General features: G+C 34.2%; 1 protein-coding gene across 1 annotated transcript in view; it reads right to left on the bottom strand.

Moving 5' to 3' along the window:
* Positions 1–7,444: 7,444 nt before the first annotated feature.
* LOC141397579 (protein snakeskin) overlaps positions 7,445–17,523 on the bottom strand; it is a 36,368-nt gene continuing 26,289 nt past the window's right edge. The window contains exons 2-3 of the mRNA XM_073974014.1: positions 8,360–8,477; positions 7,445–8,265 (exon numbers count right to left, since the gene is read on the bottom strand). Coding sequence (XP_073830115.1) covers positions 8,042–8,265; positions 8,360–8,477 — 342 coding nt within the window. The 3' untranslated portion in view covers positions 7,445–8,041. The remainder of the gene's footprint in view (positions 8,266–8,359; positions 8,478–17,523) is intronic.

Raw genomic sequence — 17,523 nt, 5'->3', positions numbered from 1 at the left:
TTCAGATTTGGATGTAGCTCCTATATGTATTTTCGCCTGATTTCACGTATTTGCTACACCAAACACGTTTTATATGTCCGATTTCAATGAATTTTGGAATGTGTGACTAACTTCTGTCTAGAAATAATTGTGCTAAATAATATCGAAATCGGTCCAGATTTGGCTGTAGCTCCCATATATATTTCCGTCCAATTTTAAATGCTGAATCACCGAATGGACGAACACCGATGGACCAAACATATTCAACACGAATCCCCGAATGGCCGAACAACCGATCCGAACGCTGAACCCCGAATTGCAGAACCACCACAACCCGAGCACTGAATCACCGACGACCTATCAACCTCAACACGAGTACCCACCGCATGCACTTGGGGTACCCGAACGTCAACAACACGAACAACGAATCATCTAGTTCCCGATTACTTTCGAATCGTAGCCATGATTCACCGAACCCCTGATCATCGTCAGATCGTCTACTACCCAGCAAAGAATCATCTAGTACCCGATCATCTTTAAATCGTAGCAACGATTCACCGAGTCCCCGAACAGCATCAGATCGTCTACTACCCAGCAACGAATCATCGGATCCGAACATTTTCAACTTGTCTACATCCAATCCCGGAGCATCCACGCATCCGAGATCGTCTACATTCGAACCAAACACCTAATCGCTGAGCCCTATCACTCCATCAGCCACTTATCTCGTACGTAGCTTCCAACCACAAATACTGAATCCAAGTTGCCGATCCTCCAACCTTTCTTATCGTATTTAAGCATCAGTAGATTATAAATTAGTTTTACATCAATAAATATCCGATTCCGGGGAGATTAATCGTCTTATTATTCCGTAAGGTTTAGTGGGCATTTATGCTACCCTGAACACGACTGAACTTACCCCACCCAACGACAAAACCACGTTACAATCTTTTAATTTGTGTTCACTGCGGCAACAATGTGCGAGGTATCTTTGAATGAATGGAAAAAGGTCAACATAGCGCCATCTATTGGGAAAATAGTGAAACAATATGATTTCGTTTTGGTTGTCTAGAATAGCAGAGACTGCCAAAAAGTATGCTTTCAAATTTCCTTATTAAATAGTTCGTTCCAAATCACTATGAAAAGAAACAATGTTTTTTAAAGCTTAAACGCTGAATTTATGATAAAAAAATATTCACGACGAAATTATGAAAGATAGGACAGCTTTGAAAGGAAAGTTATTAGAGTGCTCTGTCTTTAGTTATGTTAGTGTTTTTTTTAAAGACATACTGTATCAGTTACTGAGTTTCGGCGAATACAATTTCCAAGTCAAAAAACATTTCTTGCAAACATCCATGAAGGATTATGATGAGACTTCGCTTCATATCAAAGATTGCAGTAAGATTATCATGAATAAAAATTCTTTGCAGAATTTGTTCTCTTTCCCCAATTTGACTATTGTTATTTCCATATTTATGTCCAAAAAGGGAATATTTTTGCCAATTCGGAAAGAATATTACATAATTAAGTGATGCTAGTAGTTTCCAATGTTTTATTAATTTTAAAAGAATTTCACTTTTTAAAATTATTTTCAGTACGGAAAATTCCGAGGGTAATATTCATAATTGCCTGTACAGTTGTGTTCCATAACGTACCTGAATTTACCAATTTTTTTTCATTTCTTCCCACTTTTAACCTCGAAAGTGTTCTTTTAGCCCAAAAATTGTCAAAAGTACATAGGTTCAACAAAAATGGCTTTCTCTTCTACTGCAGTCTGCCAGACAAATTTCGTCGGGTAAAAACTGATCACACTAATTTTTCGACATATACTTGACAATTATTTAACAAAGAAGGTAACAAAAACAAATGAAACGCGCTGACAAAACAAAATTTAACAACTAAGAACGGAGTTAAGATCGACTGCTACGAAATTTGTATACATCCTCTTCAAAAAAATTCTTTAAAAATCCACGTTTGGTGGGGTTTTATACCCTAGACCATGAGATGTATTGAAGTAAAATGGAACAATTAGTTTCCTTTTTTATGAAAGTATTACGATCTTCCGCCACGGTAACTGAAGACTATCACTTGCGTCTAAAGAAGATTTAATACCAATGAGACATCGAAGACGTGATCCTATACCGACAAATTTCGGGGGAAAATTTTGTTGCCTCAAAGAAGAACAAATACAAATGTTCAGCCATTTCGGTTTGCTATTGAAGCCACAATCTTCCAAATACTGAAAATCGGGAAGTACCCTTCTATGGGGGGTATGTTAAACCGTGGACCAATATTCATAATTCTCCTCTGGATTGCTTCATGCCCTCACCGAAGCCCATATACCAAATGTCATCCATTGCGGTTGGATAATGATGCTGAAACCATAAAAATACCGAAAATCGGGAGTTACCGTTATATAGGGGCTATATGAAGACGTGAACCTATACCGCCAAATTTCAGGTGGAATATTTTATACTGCCAAAGAAGACTAAATACCAAATTTCATCCATTTCGGTTTGATATTGAGGCCACAATCGTCAAAATACCAAAAATCGGGAAGTACCGTTCTATGGGAGCTATATGAAACCGTGGACCTATATTCATAATTCTCGTCTGGATTGTTGCATGCCCTTATCGAAAGCCATATACCAAATTTCATCCATTTCGATTTGATAATGATGCTGAAACCTTAAAAATACCGAAAATCGGGATGTACCGTTCTATGGGGGCTATATGAAGACGTGGACCTATACTGAAAAATGTCAGGTGGAAGGTTTTATATTGCCAACGAAGACTTAATACCAAATATCAGCCATTTCGGTGGGATATTGTGGCCACAACTTACATAATACCGAAAATCGGGAGGTTCTATGTGAGCTATATGAAGACGTGGACCTACACCGACAAATTGTAGCCCCAAAGAAGACTAAATACCAATTTTCAGCCATTTCGGTTGGATATAGTGGCCGCAACCTCCAAATTAGCGAAAATCGGGGTTACTCTCCATGGGGGGGCTATATAAAAACGTGAACCTATACTGATAATTCTCGTCTGGATTGATTGATTGATTTCATCAATTTCAGGTTGATAATGGCCTTTAAAATACCCAAAATCGGGATATACCGTTATATAGGGACTTAAGGTGGTTTTAACTCAAGGGGAAACCAGTAAAGAAAGGATCAAAGTCGGGCGGGGCCAAGTACAGTATAGCCTACACCATCGCGATTTCAATTTAATTTAGAGAATTTTTTTTATACAAGATTGCGTCATTTTTCCAAATTTCATCAAAATGTCTGTCCAATTTGGGTTGGGTGCATCAAATATATGAAATCGGGCGAAGATATACATGAGAGCTATATCCAAATCTTAACCGATTTCAATATAATTTGAAAAATTTATTGCTAGCCCAAAATTTTCTAAATTTCATCGAAATTGGGCAGAATTTGCGTGTTTGGTGCACCAAATACCTCAAATCGGGCGAACATATACATATGGGAGCTATATCGAAATCTGAACCGATTTCAATATAATTGGGCAAATTTCCACATTCCATCGACATTTTCCAAATTCCATCGAAATTGGGCAGAATTTGCCAAATCGGGCGAACATAGGGTAAACAAATCGATGTCGGATTTTTTAGGCGGGTTGTTTGTTAGATTTTAAAATTGCCTAAGTTTGAGCACAATCTGAATATGTTAACACGTACCACTGGGGCCACGAAGTTTCCACAGTAATTTGTATGGACCAAAAGCGATTCTTCACGAAATCGCTCTACAGACCACATTTATTGACCAATCTATAAAAAATACCGGACTAAAAAACTAATCCTAAAAAAAATACAGCCAGAGTTTGAAGTGTGTTAGAAGGCTCGCCCAATACAAAAGGGTGTACGAATAGAGTAAGAATTCTGAATTCTGGGTGCCACCGTGGGACAATGGTAAGCACACCGACCGGGCACACTAAATGCCCAGGTTAGAGTCCAGGCCAGACAACATCAAACTTTCAACTGTGGCGAAGATAGGTGTCGGCGATAATAGATCCAACATAACCACCAAATAATGCGACCGCGAAACCGGTAAGTTGGTTAGACAGCTCATCAGACAAATTGGGCGTGGAAATGGCTTCTGTTTATATAAATGCGAACTTTTCGCAAAACGAAGTAGCGGACCCATGCACTCTAGTTCCAATCAGGAATTTTTCGAGCAAAACCGTTTTTTTAAGTTTCAAAATTTTATTTTATTTTTGCGCAGAATAATAACAAACACTTCAAATCAACCGAAAATATTCAGTTTTTGTAAATACCGTTAGTTCCCGTGAGTTGGCGAAGTAACACTTTTTTGTATGAAAATAAAACAGACTTTCTGCTGTAATAGGAGCGGGGTTTTATTTTATTTTTTGTAGTATATACTTTGGAAATAATAAATAAACATGAACTAATAAATGAACAAGTAAAAAAGTATCAGTCGGCTTTGTCGACAGAGATTTACCCTCAGCCTGTGCAAATTGAAACACTTTTTTCACAAAAAACGTATGTATTTAGGAGGTTTCAAAATTTTGGTCGTATGAACCGACAAAAATGTTGATTAGGATTAAAGTTCAAAAATTTTTCGGAGAAGGTACTTAATGGAATGGACCGACATAGACCATGGGGGTGCCATAGGGGGTTTTTTCACCCTTCGGGCTGCTTTCTCAAGAAGTATGGACTTGCCCCTGAAACAACTTGTACCATAGTAATTGAGGCAGCGAATGTAAGTTGCTTCAACAAAAATCAAAGTGTTTCAATAGCAGGTCTTAAAGTGAACTTATGCAAAATTTTGTGTGGGAGGTACTCGAAGGAGTTTACCGATTGAGTCCATATTGAAACCTCATCTAAGTCTGGTAGAAATTTCATAATGTGCAAAGTATGGACCAAATCGGTTACTCACTTCAAGAGTTATCGTACGCACAAATTTTCCGAACATTTTCGAACTTTTGTGGGGGAGGTACCGGAAGGAGTGGACCGATATAATCCATCTTTGAACTTGAACTAAGTTTGGTCAAAATATTACGAAAGCCAAATTTTGGACCGAATCGGCAGATCCGTTCGAGAGTTATCTTGCGCTCCAACCACTACACACGGTGTCATAGGGTCTTTTGTAACTTTCAGGCTATTTTCTCAGGAAGTATGGACTTGCCCCTAATGAAACTTACAGCGTCGTATAGAGGACAGCGAATACAACTTGCGTAAACAAAAATCAAAGCGATTCGAGACCTGGTCCTAAACTGAACTTTTCCGAAATTTTGTGTGGGAGGTACCCGAAGGAGTGGACCGATTGAGTCCATATTGGAACCTCATCTAAGTTTGGTAGAAATTACATTATGGCCCATCTTCGAACTTAAATCGAATCTGGACAAAATATTTCGATACCCAAAATTTGAACCGAATCGATTGATCCGTTCGAGAGTTATCGTGCGCACCAGCCTGCCAGACAGACAGACAGACAGACAGATGGACGGACATTGCTAGATCTTCTCAAAATTGTCTGAAACGGATATCGTACAAACATACTTGGGGTATAAAACCATTATTTCGATGAGGCACATTTTTGGTCGTATCAAAGTGTAAATACCCTCTTTAGCCTAAAGGCTGAGGGTATAAAAACTGAATTAGTTACCTTTCTGTTAAGAAAGTACCAATAATTTGTATTTGCGCAGAATAATAAAAAACACATCAAGTCAACCGAAAATAATTAGTTTTTGTAAATACCGTTAGTTTCCGCTGATTGGCGCAGCACCAATGTTGACACTTTCTTATGTAAAAAAAAACAGACTTTGTGCTGAAAAATAAAAATTTGTTGTTGTATTGTGTCGCTGCATAAATATACAGAAGACCAAAGTTATTATGAATCGGGAAGCTGATAGTGAGTACTGTTATAATATTTAAAAAAAGAACCAAGAAATTTGTAAAATTAGCGTAATAAAATCAATGTTTGTATATAAATTGAAAATTATTTTTTACAAATATTTTTTAAATATATTTAAACTTTTAATAAAATGTCCACAAATGTCCAAATCAAATTTGGAAGCTAGCAGAGGGTCTGTATTCTTTTTGAATTTTTCTATTTTAAGATGGGAGAATTTTTTTATAAATACCTGTTGTGACTGCATGTAGTATCCAATTGAAATATAACCATAATACTCACATTTACCAACCGATTTTCCTTAAAATTCATATTAAAGGGTTTCAGAGTGTAGAAAACAGCACCCACATAACGGTATTTTTGGGGTTTTAGCGACACGACATAGACGATTCGGCTGAAATATGGTATTTCGACTCGTAACAAAAATGTTTAGACCCCATACAATGGGACCACCCTGTTTGCCGTTTTTGGTAAAAAATGATCGATAAAACGTAAGATTTCTGTTTTTACATATTTATTATAAATAATGATTAATTTTTAACACTAAATGGACCTTGAAATTGTTTTGGCCAGAAAATTTGGATTTGAGACCGACCATAGAGCAATAGTAGAAAACGACAATCCTTTATCAGTTACATCAGTACCACGCCATAATATTAAAAAATAAGCTGCTAAAATGATTTATTGTTCTTCTTAAAAACATTTACTATTTATTCGATTACTAAATACACACACATTAATACAGATATATATAACAAAATAATAAAATTATAACTAAAAATATCACATGAAAATAATACTTAATTTTTAAAATAATACATTTTTTTGATTTTACAAAGTGGCACTTTGGGGTGATGATGAGAATGTCAGACTTATAAAAGAAAGAAATTAAAATAATTATCTAATATGACATTACATAAATTATAAAATAATATCCGGGTTGTAGATTGTTAAAAGGCCAATTGTGATGGAAATCATGTCTGGACTTAAGCCAAAAAATGTTTACGATTCTATCTTCGATACCCAAATTGTCTATACGTAACCTGATGAAGGCGACTATAACTCCCGTAGACCTGCTTGAGAGTTGTTTTAGTCGGAGTTTTGCTGATTTTGTTAAAAAATAACTCTTGAAATATTATTTTATTGTATATGTAACTCTAAATCTTCACAGCTTGCTTTAGAATCGATTTATTTCCAATTTGTTTTTGGGGACTTCTCGAATGACGGGGATTTCGACACGGCTAAAGAAGATTAAAAATTTAAAACAAAAACATTATTTATATATGTATCATTTAAACACAACACAAAGATATACATCCATACAATTACCGACACAGATAGTACGATTATATAGATTTACAATGCCAGTTTATCGAAAAGTTGGATTCTCAATATGACGCTCTGCGGGACAAAGACTTCAGCAACGATGAAATTTGGAATTTGGACACAGACACAAAATCCACATGGAAGATATTTACAATAACCATATTCAGATATTACGAACAACCACAGATAAAGCACAAATACCAAAAACCCAGCAAACACTTTAACAAACATATTAAATATTTTTTTTTTATGTAAATTTAAACTTTATTGATAATTTATGTCACAAAATAATACATACATACATACATAGAAAATACATACATATATAATGAAGGCTTGTAAATTTTTATACCAAAAATGTTTTTATAAAAGGATTGTTTTTACAAATATAAATGCATATTTGATAGAAAATGCAGACAAACAGGGTTGCAGGGATCAGTCAAACTTTCCGGGGGTAACAAAGCATGCGTATTTCAATATGAAGTCCACGAATCTATCACAAATTCCAAAACCAAAAAATGTTGAGTTCCTCATAACCGCATTTGTCCGCTTATAAAGGCTTGACTTTATTACAAATGATTTTTGGTCGAAGAGTGAATTTCTTTGTTCGGAGGGGCTAATACAAATATGGGAATGCTTGAGATTTAATTTTTGTGGCAATTTCTTCTTCAGTTTTTGATTTTTGGCATAAAATGCATCTTAAAACTATTGGTTCTTTGTATACAAAAATATGTTGTTTTATTATATATAACACTGACATTATGAGAATTCTTCTTCTGATTGCGACATTTAAAAATGCACACTAACATCAATATAAAGAAACTTTAAAAAACAATTTACGTTCTGAAAATGGAAATGGTGTCCATCAAGAAGACAGCACCATTGATGATCATCAATGAACCGGCAGCCAAGGCATTACGTTTGCTTTCTTTGAACAAGAGATCAGATCTATCGTGCCATTGGTCAATGATCAAGGCACCAGAGATGACAAACAAGACACAGCCAATAATGGAGAATAAGCCGTTCAAGCGTTTTTCAACCACGGAATTAATGATGTGGCCTGTAAGGAGGAAAGGAAGGTAATAATTTTAAAATATTATTTTATTTAACTTGATTTGTTTAAAAGGAAGGCAGGAAGAAATCTGAAATCTTACCAATCAAAATGACAGCACAGATGACAGCATAGCCGCCCATGGTACCGCATACAATCAAGGCATTGCTGGAGAAATTACCACTTGTTTCCCAGAGAACAATGCAAACGACGGCAATAACCTAAAAGAGAAATATACGAAAAATTATTAACGGCTTTAAATATATATTCGGGTGAAGCAATTTCAATCTTTGCTGCTTTAGTATGGATTTTAGATTAGAAATTAAAAAAAAAAACCAAAAAGTTTTTGTTATTTTATTCTATATTTTTGTCCAATATTTCGAACATCATCGATGATCATCAGGGATTTTCCTTTAAAAAAAGACAAATAACATTTTTGTTATAAAAATACATGAATAACAAGTAACACGTAAAAAATATCAGTCAGAGACAGATATACCCTCAGCCTATGTAAATTGCAACTATATCTACGGACAGTTTTAGTTTCTTTTCAGAATTTTGTGGCCGACAAAAATGTGGATTAGGATTAAAGTTCAAAAGTGTTGTGAAGGGGCAATTAAAGGAATGGACCGACATATACCATTATGGAAGTGGATCTTATTTTGGGAGTTTGGACCAAATTGGTTGCCCCGTTCAAGAGATATCGTGCATACCATTTTAGTGCCTTTTTCAATATTATGGGAAGTCGGTTGATCAGTACGAGAGTTATCGTGCGTGGGGAGGTACCTGAAAGATTGGGCCGATATGGCTCATCTTCAACATTATACTAAGTTTGATCAAAATATTGCGAAGGTCAAATTTTGGACCGAATCGGCTGATACGTTCGGGAGTTATAATGCCCTCCAACCAATACACACGGTGTCATAGGGTTTTTTTTTGCATCTTTCAGGCAATTTTCTCCGGAAGTATAGACTTGCTCCTGAAGAAACTTGTACCGTCGTATGGGGGCAGTGAATACAAGTTGTTACAAGAATAATCAAAGCGATTCGAGAGCAAGTCCTAAACTGAACTCTTCTGAAATTTTGTGTGGAAGGCACACGAAGGAGTTGACCGATTGAGTCCATATTGGAACCTCAAGCCTGGTAGAAATTTCACGATGTGCAAAATATGGACCAAATCGGTTACTCCCTTCAAGAGTTATCGTGCGCACAAATTTTCCGAACATTTTCGAACTTTTGTCGGAGAGGTACCTGAAAGAGTGGGCCGAAATGGCGCATCTTCGAACTTATACTAAGTTTGATCAAAATATTACGAAGGCCAAATTGACCTCCAAACACTACACAAGGTGTCATAGGGATTTTTTGCACCTTCCAGGCTATTTTCTCTCCTTCAGGCTATTTGCCCTTGTTGGAACTTGTATAATCGTATGGGGGCAGTGGTAACAATGTCAAAAAGAAACAAAAAAAATCAATCTTCTTTTTTTTATTTCACTCTTTTTAATTTTGATTTGTCAGCGTTCGCCTTTTTCTTTTGTTTTTGTTAACTGTTTTCATAATTTCCAAATAATCGTCAAACAAATGTCGAAGAATCAGTTCAACCATTTTTTACCCGAAGAAATTTGTCTAGCAGTCTGTGGTAGAAGAGAAGGCCATTTTTGTTCTCTCTCTTAAAAATTGCTTCCAGTTTTACCACTTTTTGGGTTTAAGGAACGCTTTGCAGGTTAAGAATGCTAATAAATGGTAAAAATTGTAGCCTCAGGCAAGTAAAGGAACACAACTATTGTCTCTACGAATCAGTCAACATTAATAAAGTGCTTTTTCTTAAACTTTATTTCCAAACTTCTTTTTTCTTTTCTTCAAAACTCTTTAATGGTATTTCAATATACAAAATATATCAATTATAAAAACGACCCCATTAATAATTGCTATGGAGCCGGCAATGTACAATGAATTTCGATCACTTGACAGTGTATAATTTGGTGCCCATTGTTCAATTATAACAGATCCCGAAGAGATAAATAATATTATGGCTGCAAAATTCAAAAGTATGGCAACACGTTTATCGAACACTGCTTCCAAAAAATAACCTAAAATAAAATAATCGCAAGTCAATTCCAGTAGTTTTGTAAATCCGATAAAAGAAAATCATTACCAATTAGCATACAGATCCCCACAATCATATAACCACTTAAGGTACCACACACCAACATCGCTTGGCTGCTATAATTGAGATCCGATACACATTCGATTAATATGATACAAATTGTGGTGAATGTCTGGAAGAGATCAATTTAATTGTTTTCATTCTGGGAAAAGAATTGAGGACGAAGATTTTTCGTCAAAAACATTCACGACTTACATGGGACAAGAACAAAAGAGGTAAGTTTGCACAAATTTGTCAACACAAAGTAGAAAATTGAGAGAAAAGGAGAGAGAGGAAGAGGAAAAACTATAAATAATTGACCAACTAGGTATACAATTATCATAAGAAAAAGTTTTAGCACAATAAACACTTTTAAAAATGTAACTAATTTCATACATATGTATATGTATGTATAAATAAGATCAGAATAGCTAATTTATCACAATTTACCAACACAAAGTAGCAAATTGAGAGAAAAGGAAAGAGCAGAGAAAGGAAAACTACAAATAATTGCCGTCTATATAAAAGTTTATTTAGAGGGAAATTTTATACAGAACACACTCAGAATAAGAAAAAGCTTTAACAATTTGCATTTTTATAAAAAAAAACAAAAAATTGATAGAATTTAAAAAAACTTGTTAATTCATACATTTTGCATATTTAAAAAACAAAGATTCGTAAAAAATTGTTTGGATGACTAAGTCCACGGTCACAAAGCCCACTACAAACGTAGGTTTTGTAACAACTTTTTTGTACAGTCCAAAATAAGCCAGAATTTGATATAAATCCTTTAGAGTTGTCCTGGGCTCATAATCCGTTGTAATGTCAATGTGCGTTATAATTTCATCCGGCAACAAACGAGATTTTTTGTGTTAACACGAAGAGCACATCTTTGAAAACACAAAAGAACGGTGAATTGAAAGATTCATTTAATTATATTGGTCTCAGAAGTATTTAGAAGGAAAGGAAAACAAACATTGTAATGGTATCGGGTTTTCCAATAATTATTGAGATATTTCAAAAACTTCATCATCAGCTTGAAGTGCAATCAACATGATCACCGAGGTCTCGTTTGCATTTGTCAATACTTTAAACCCAAATGTCGATGACTCGGCCACACATTCCAGCCCAAAAGGACGCTGGTCCATATCTATCAATTCAGGACAAAAATAATCAAAGATGGTGTGATAACATTATGCTTTCACGGTAACATGACGATGGGCATCGTGACGAACCTTGGAGCCAAAAATTTTAGTTAACCCTTTTAAAGTAGCGGTCACTAACTCCGAAATTCGTTAGTATTTTTTTATAATATGCAGACGTTGTTCGTTCGTGTACTTTAACACGATGGAAAGGTGTAGTTTACTGCATAATTTGACAGTGGCAGTTCGATGATTATTGCAAGGATGCGTTCACAAATTAAAATTGCCAAGTCCCTATTACCCTTTAGATTTGTCCAACTCTAGAGCACTCGATGTTGGCAATTTATCTTATGCTCTAACGTAACTATAAAATCTTCAAATGTTTTGGACAGTCTGACGAGGATCGTGAAAAGTAATAAATGGTCAATCAGCTCAATACCTGCCGCTGCCTATTTATCTACAACACATGTGAATTGACATAGATACTCTTATACGGCGGGCGTTTTCTTCCATTTTAATGTTCAGGAATGAAAGGTATCATTGGCACTTTCGGTCGATGGAATTCAAATAGATAATAATCTACAATTAATCGATCTGTTGATTAATCGTGGTCACCAATTATCAATTTTATCCAATTGAATATTCCTTAAAGGATTTCCTTTAGATTTTTCCCGGGCCCAGAGCATCTTTACGAAAATCTTCCATACAAGGCATATGACAATTGAACTGAATAGATGCTCAATATAATTGTCGCATTTGCCTTATAAAATTTTAAAGAAATAACCCATTATTTTTCTGCAGCTAAACAAGCTATGTACCTTTGTTTACACTACTTTGTGATGAGTTCTTAGGTTTCTGGGACCGTCAAACTTTTACTATATATGTAAGAATGTAAGGGGAATAATATTCTACAGGAAAATTACGATTCGGAAAATATTCAACCCTGGGGTAGTTGAATACCTATCAAAACAATTTAATACTTTCCAAATAATTGAAAATCTAAAAAATTGAGACGTCTTCCTTTTTTCTCTATTAGACACTCAGACTTTATGTTTACATTTCAATTTTTACAACACTTGCCTTTTGTTAGTGAAGTTCAGTGTTATGTATTTCACCAGCGCATATCAAGTACATCAACAATTATTAAACCCCTCGCACACACCTCTTTTGCCATTCAAACTATTTGGCGATAAGATTCTCAAGTGTCATTTCAACAAATTTATAATAACGCCGTAGTAGTCCACCCAGTCAATACCCTCTGTGACAGAGAATGAATGACCAACCAAGCCCTTCTCACTGTGGCAGAACAATAAAAATATCTACTTGATTGTGACAAAGTGATTTTTAAGGTTTACAATTTCTTAATTCCCCTAAGTCGCAGACACTTCATTTGAAAATTGTTGAATATGTAGGTATTTTTATCGCTTGTAAGTAATTTATGGAATTAGTAACAAGAAGTGTGGACTTGTTGCAAATTACTTTTGTCACAACTTAAGCGGGTGATTGCAGTATGAAAATAAAAAATGCCAACAAAGTATTGCAGACTTAACAGCAGCACATTTGTGATTTGTTCAGTAATCTCTATGTGAAATTAACAAATTTGTTGAAATATATATTTTTTTATTTTAAGGAATATCCATGGTATAATGTCATGCACACTACCATTTACAATTTTTTTATAAATGGCCAATGACAACATCCAACTTTCAAAATTTTAAATCAAATTGTGCTCCTTTGAAATACATACATATATGTAAAAACGGTGTCGAATATTAATCATGTTTATATCTATATTTTTTGGGAATTCTCATAATTTTATTACGACATAACATCACAAAGTGCCAAACATAGGTATGTACATATATCATATAACATAAAATTATCGAAGAGTTATCAAAAGCAAGCAAATATAATTGCTAAAAGCTTTTAAAAGCCGCTCATTTGTAATACTCTTAAAAAGATGTCACTCGCCGTACATACAAAATGTTCCTTTTCAGATACTTCGTATACTCGTATGTAACATGATGATGTGAATCGAAAAGTACGTTTTAAAAGACTTGTTAATTCATACATTTTGCATTTTAAATACTAAAGTTCTTGTTAACCAAAAACTAAGTTCACTCCACCGACAGCTTTGTGCGTGCAGATGTGTTAGCTTCTTCCAAGAAGACGCACTAACCCACTTCATAATTCACCTTAGAATTGTGTCTGAACACCTTGATGCCGTAACCTAAACATTTTGCGACAAACAACGCTAATCGAAACACAAGTTTCAACATATTTGTGTGAAGAATTTTTAAATTTGTTCCAAAAAATAGTTTTTGGATTTTTTTCAAAATTTTTCACTAAAAGTTCAGTCGAATGTGGTTTTAAATGTTTATTGATACAAATACTATGTATCACCATATAAAAGCATAAAAATCAGTCCATTTACGAAACCCCTAACTAAAAATATTACAAATTCACTCTTATAAAATTATTTTTTCTAAAAATATCGTCACATAATGTGAATGATTCATAGAATTTTATTTCTCTTAGAATTTGTTTTTTTTAATTATTTTTTTGGTAAATAAATTCATTAGCCTTTGCAGCTGTCTACAAATGTAAGAATTGCGTTGGTTATAGTTTTCGTATCTTCTTATATTTGAGTGACATTTAAAGCTCTCTTTCTGCGTTAACATTATTAGGTGCAAGTGATTCTTCCTCTTATGTATGCTCCGAGGCAATGGGAAATAAATAACCACTGCTAATAGTTTCACTGTGTAGCGTTACGAACTCAAAAATGTCCACTTCACACAATACGAGCCAGATGCATATGTTAACGCAAATCGAAACAAAATCTACTATTTTTTTTTAACGCAAATCGAGGTAATAGTGTACAGAGATTGCTTTGTGAACGCATGTTACGTTTCCATGACAGTTTTGAGTCTAGGTAACGGTCTCGAAGTGATGGATGATTTGAGTTTGCATATTTGGTTTTTGTAGTTAATAGCACCATCTATTTTTTCCCTGGTTCACCCCTATGCTACAGTAGGGCATAATACACTTCACTTCGGTTATTTACCTCTCTGTTTTACTGTCTTTCCCGTTTAATTGCCTCATAATCTAAATCCCCAAAAGTTTTTCATATAAATGATTTGAAACTCTCCCGATTAATTACTTTTCTATAAGTATTTTACTTGTCAAATATTTTCCCAAAAAGAACATTTATTAATACTTTTCTCGTTTTATTACCCGCAATGGTATATTTCTGAGACAATCGATTTGGATGACTACGTGAATTGTGATGAAGAGGTCCAGTGTTATGTTATGGTGTTATGATCACAGATGAATAAATTTCTTGATTAAATAATATATTTTACATTATACTCGTAGACTTGGTTTTATTTTTTGACTTATTGTTTTCTAATTGTTGTCATTTTTTGTAAGGTTGAGATGATATTTTTGTAACTACCCATATGAGGTAGATATGCGAGATTTTCGTAACTACCTTTCCCGCATAACTACCCCAATTATTTGGAATTTTATGAAAGGAAGTTTACCGGGCTGAAGTGTATTTAGTGTCCATGTATTTTTTGAGAACATTTTGATTTATCGGCGTTTAAAAAATTGCAAAATACATTTAGTTTTTTTGTTATTCTTTTGCAATTTTTTTTTTAATATGTTAGTGAAATCATGTTTTTATATAATCCTTGGCAGATTTATTAAATCAGTCCTCTGTATTGGAAAATGAAAATATTATCAGCAATAATTATAATCTGGGATTTTAACGATTCCATTATTTTTCAAAGAACTTTCAGACGAAGAATTTAAAACTCTAACATCGGATAAGCGCCTTACGATTATTTAACATATACTGTATGTCTTAACTGAAGTTGAATTTGTTTTCCTACAAAGGCAACATCTTACAAGACGTATTCCAAAACCTACTTTCGCACCGTCCTCTTACATATTTGTATAATAAGTAATCAATTTTAACTACATGCCACTTTAAACTTGTTGTTTTTAAATTTGAAAATAACAAATATGAGATTAAGCTTGACTTACCTACAAATAGTATTTGTATACTATTTTTCTTCTAAAGACCACTTAAGAAAATATCACTTCATATTTCCCTAATTGATGTAATATTTTAAAAATAGTCGCATTTATCATGAATTTGTGTTGATTACTCTTGTTTTCTTTAAGTTATAAACGAAAATAAGACTTTATATGCACATAAACTCTGTAACTGATAAGCACAATTCAGAGAATACTTCTCGAATGTATAAAATAAATAACAATTTAATCAAACGTCAATGGAATGTAAACGAAGTGTGTCAGCAGTTGTATGGAAAATATTCCTTATGATAATTTTAAAATGTGTTATTACAAACATATGCACCCAGCAAACCAATCGTACCGACATCGTAACGAAATCGGAACGATACGTCTGATATCTGATCCGAAATCGTAACGATATCTTAACGAAAGTTGTATGAAGTGGTTGACATAATTTCGGAACGAAATGTCGGAGCGACATCGGATCGATTTCGGTCCGATTTCGTAACGAAATCTGAAGAAAATCCTTGGGAAATTCGGAAAGGATATTTCTTTCCGACATTCATTCCGAAATCGGAACGAAATCGGTACGAAATCTTAACTATTTCCTCTCCGAAAAATCGTTTAGAAATCGGAACGAAATCTGAACGACTTTGCTTCCGAAATTGTTCAGAAGTGTCGGACATCAGACATTTGGTTTGCTGGGCATGTACGAGTATGTACCTACATACATACAGGCATGGAGATATGGAATATATTGTCCCCATAAGAACCATTTTTTTTCACATGTGAATAAAATATACTTAGTAATGGTATCTATGGCCAATGTATCAAAAATCCTTTCACTTTTCAAAGTTCCTGCTAAGTGCAAGTCCCATTGCAACCATTTTAGCGGATGATATCATTTTGAAAAAATATAGTGTGGAAAAGAAACAATGAAGCAAATATTATAATCAACTAAACGTGAAATGTGTTTGGCATATTTATTTACATTTGAATTATTTTTGAGTTATTACGTTGTCGTCTGATTGAATGCATTTATTTTTGATTTGGTTTTGCAATGACTCTGCCTTGCAAATTGACCAGGCGTTCATGGAATTCTAAATTAAAGAAAAAACTCGTACGTGCGTTGAGTTTATTCAATAACAGTTTTTTTTAACAATGTGAGTCATTTAACAACACACATTCAATCTCGAACAAGTGCAATACTAAGGAAACAATTAGATTTAAAATTAGAATTCTTTGCTACAGAGTTTTCTTATAGAAAACAAAAACTTATTTATCCGTACATTTTGCATTGTGAAAATTTTGAGAGATTTAAACACTAATCAGGGTAATCTCATTTCCCTCGCAATTTTTCACTCGGAAAATTATTTTAAAAATTGAACTTCTTCTAAAATCAATATTTAAAAACGGTGAAAACTATTAAGCCCTCGGCACATACGGTCCGTTTAGTAACACGTTGGGGCACTCGTTGTCCCAAAACAGTTAATTTATTTATTTAACTTTAATGCGTCAGCCACATTGTTGTTTTTCAAAAAGCTTGGCATCACTTACACTTTTTCCATGTGGTTGTTGTCAGAGAACTGCGTAAGTAGCTGATTTTGACACTCATAAGCCACATGCTAAAAAACAAGCGTATGTGCGGCTTGCTACTCTAAAAAACAAATGCAAGTATTGCTTGCCATTCTCAAAATATGTACGAGTGTGGCTAGCCACCCAAAAAATAAGTTATTTAAAAATGGATATTTTTTTACACTTGCGTATGCTTTGCCAAGTAGTTTTAAATACGCAATAACATGTTCTGCTTTACTTTTTTGCTCATTGCACATCAAGTATTGTTTTCAACCCTTGTAATTCAACCGATTGTCTCGTGCTCTCCGAGAGAGTGAGAGCTAAGATCATTTTCTAACACTGATTTTCAAACGTTAAAAGAACATGC

The sequence above is a fragment of the Musca autumnalis genome, unplaced genomic scaffold, assembly GCF_047663935.1.
Source record: "Musca autumnalis isolate F117 unplaced genomic scaffold, ASM4766393v1 scaffold_3, whole genome shotgun sequence".
In the NCBI taxonomy this organism is placed as follows: Eukaryota; Metazoa; Arthropoda; class Insecta; order Diptera; family Muscidae; genus Musca; species Musca autumnalis.
The sequence above is the reverse complement of the archived record's forward strand: the minus strand, read 5'-3'. Positions and strand labels throughout refer to the sequence as shown.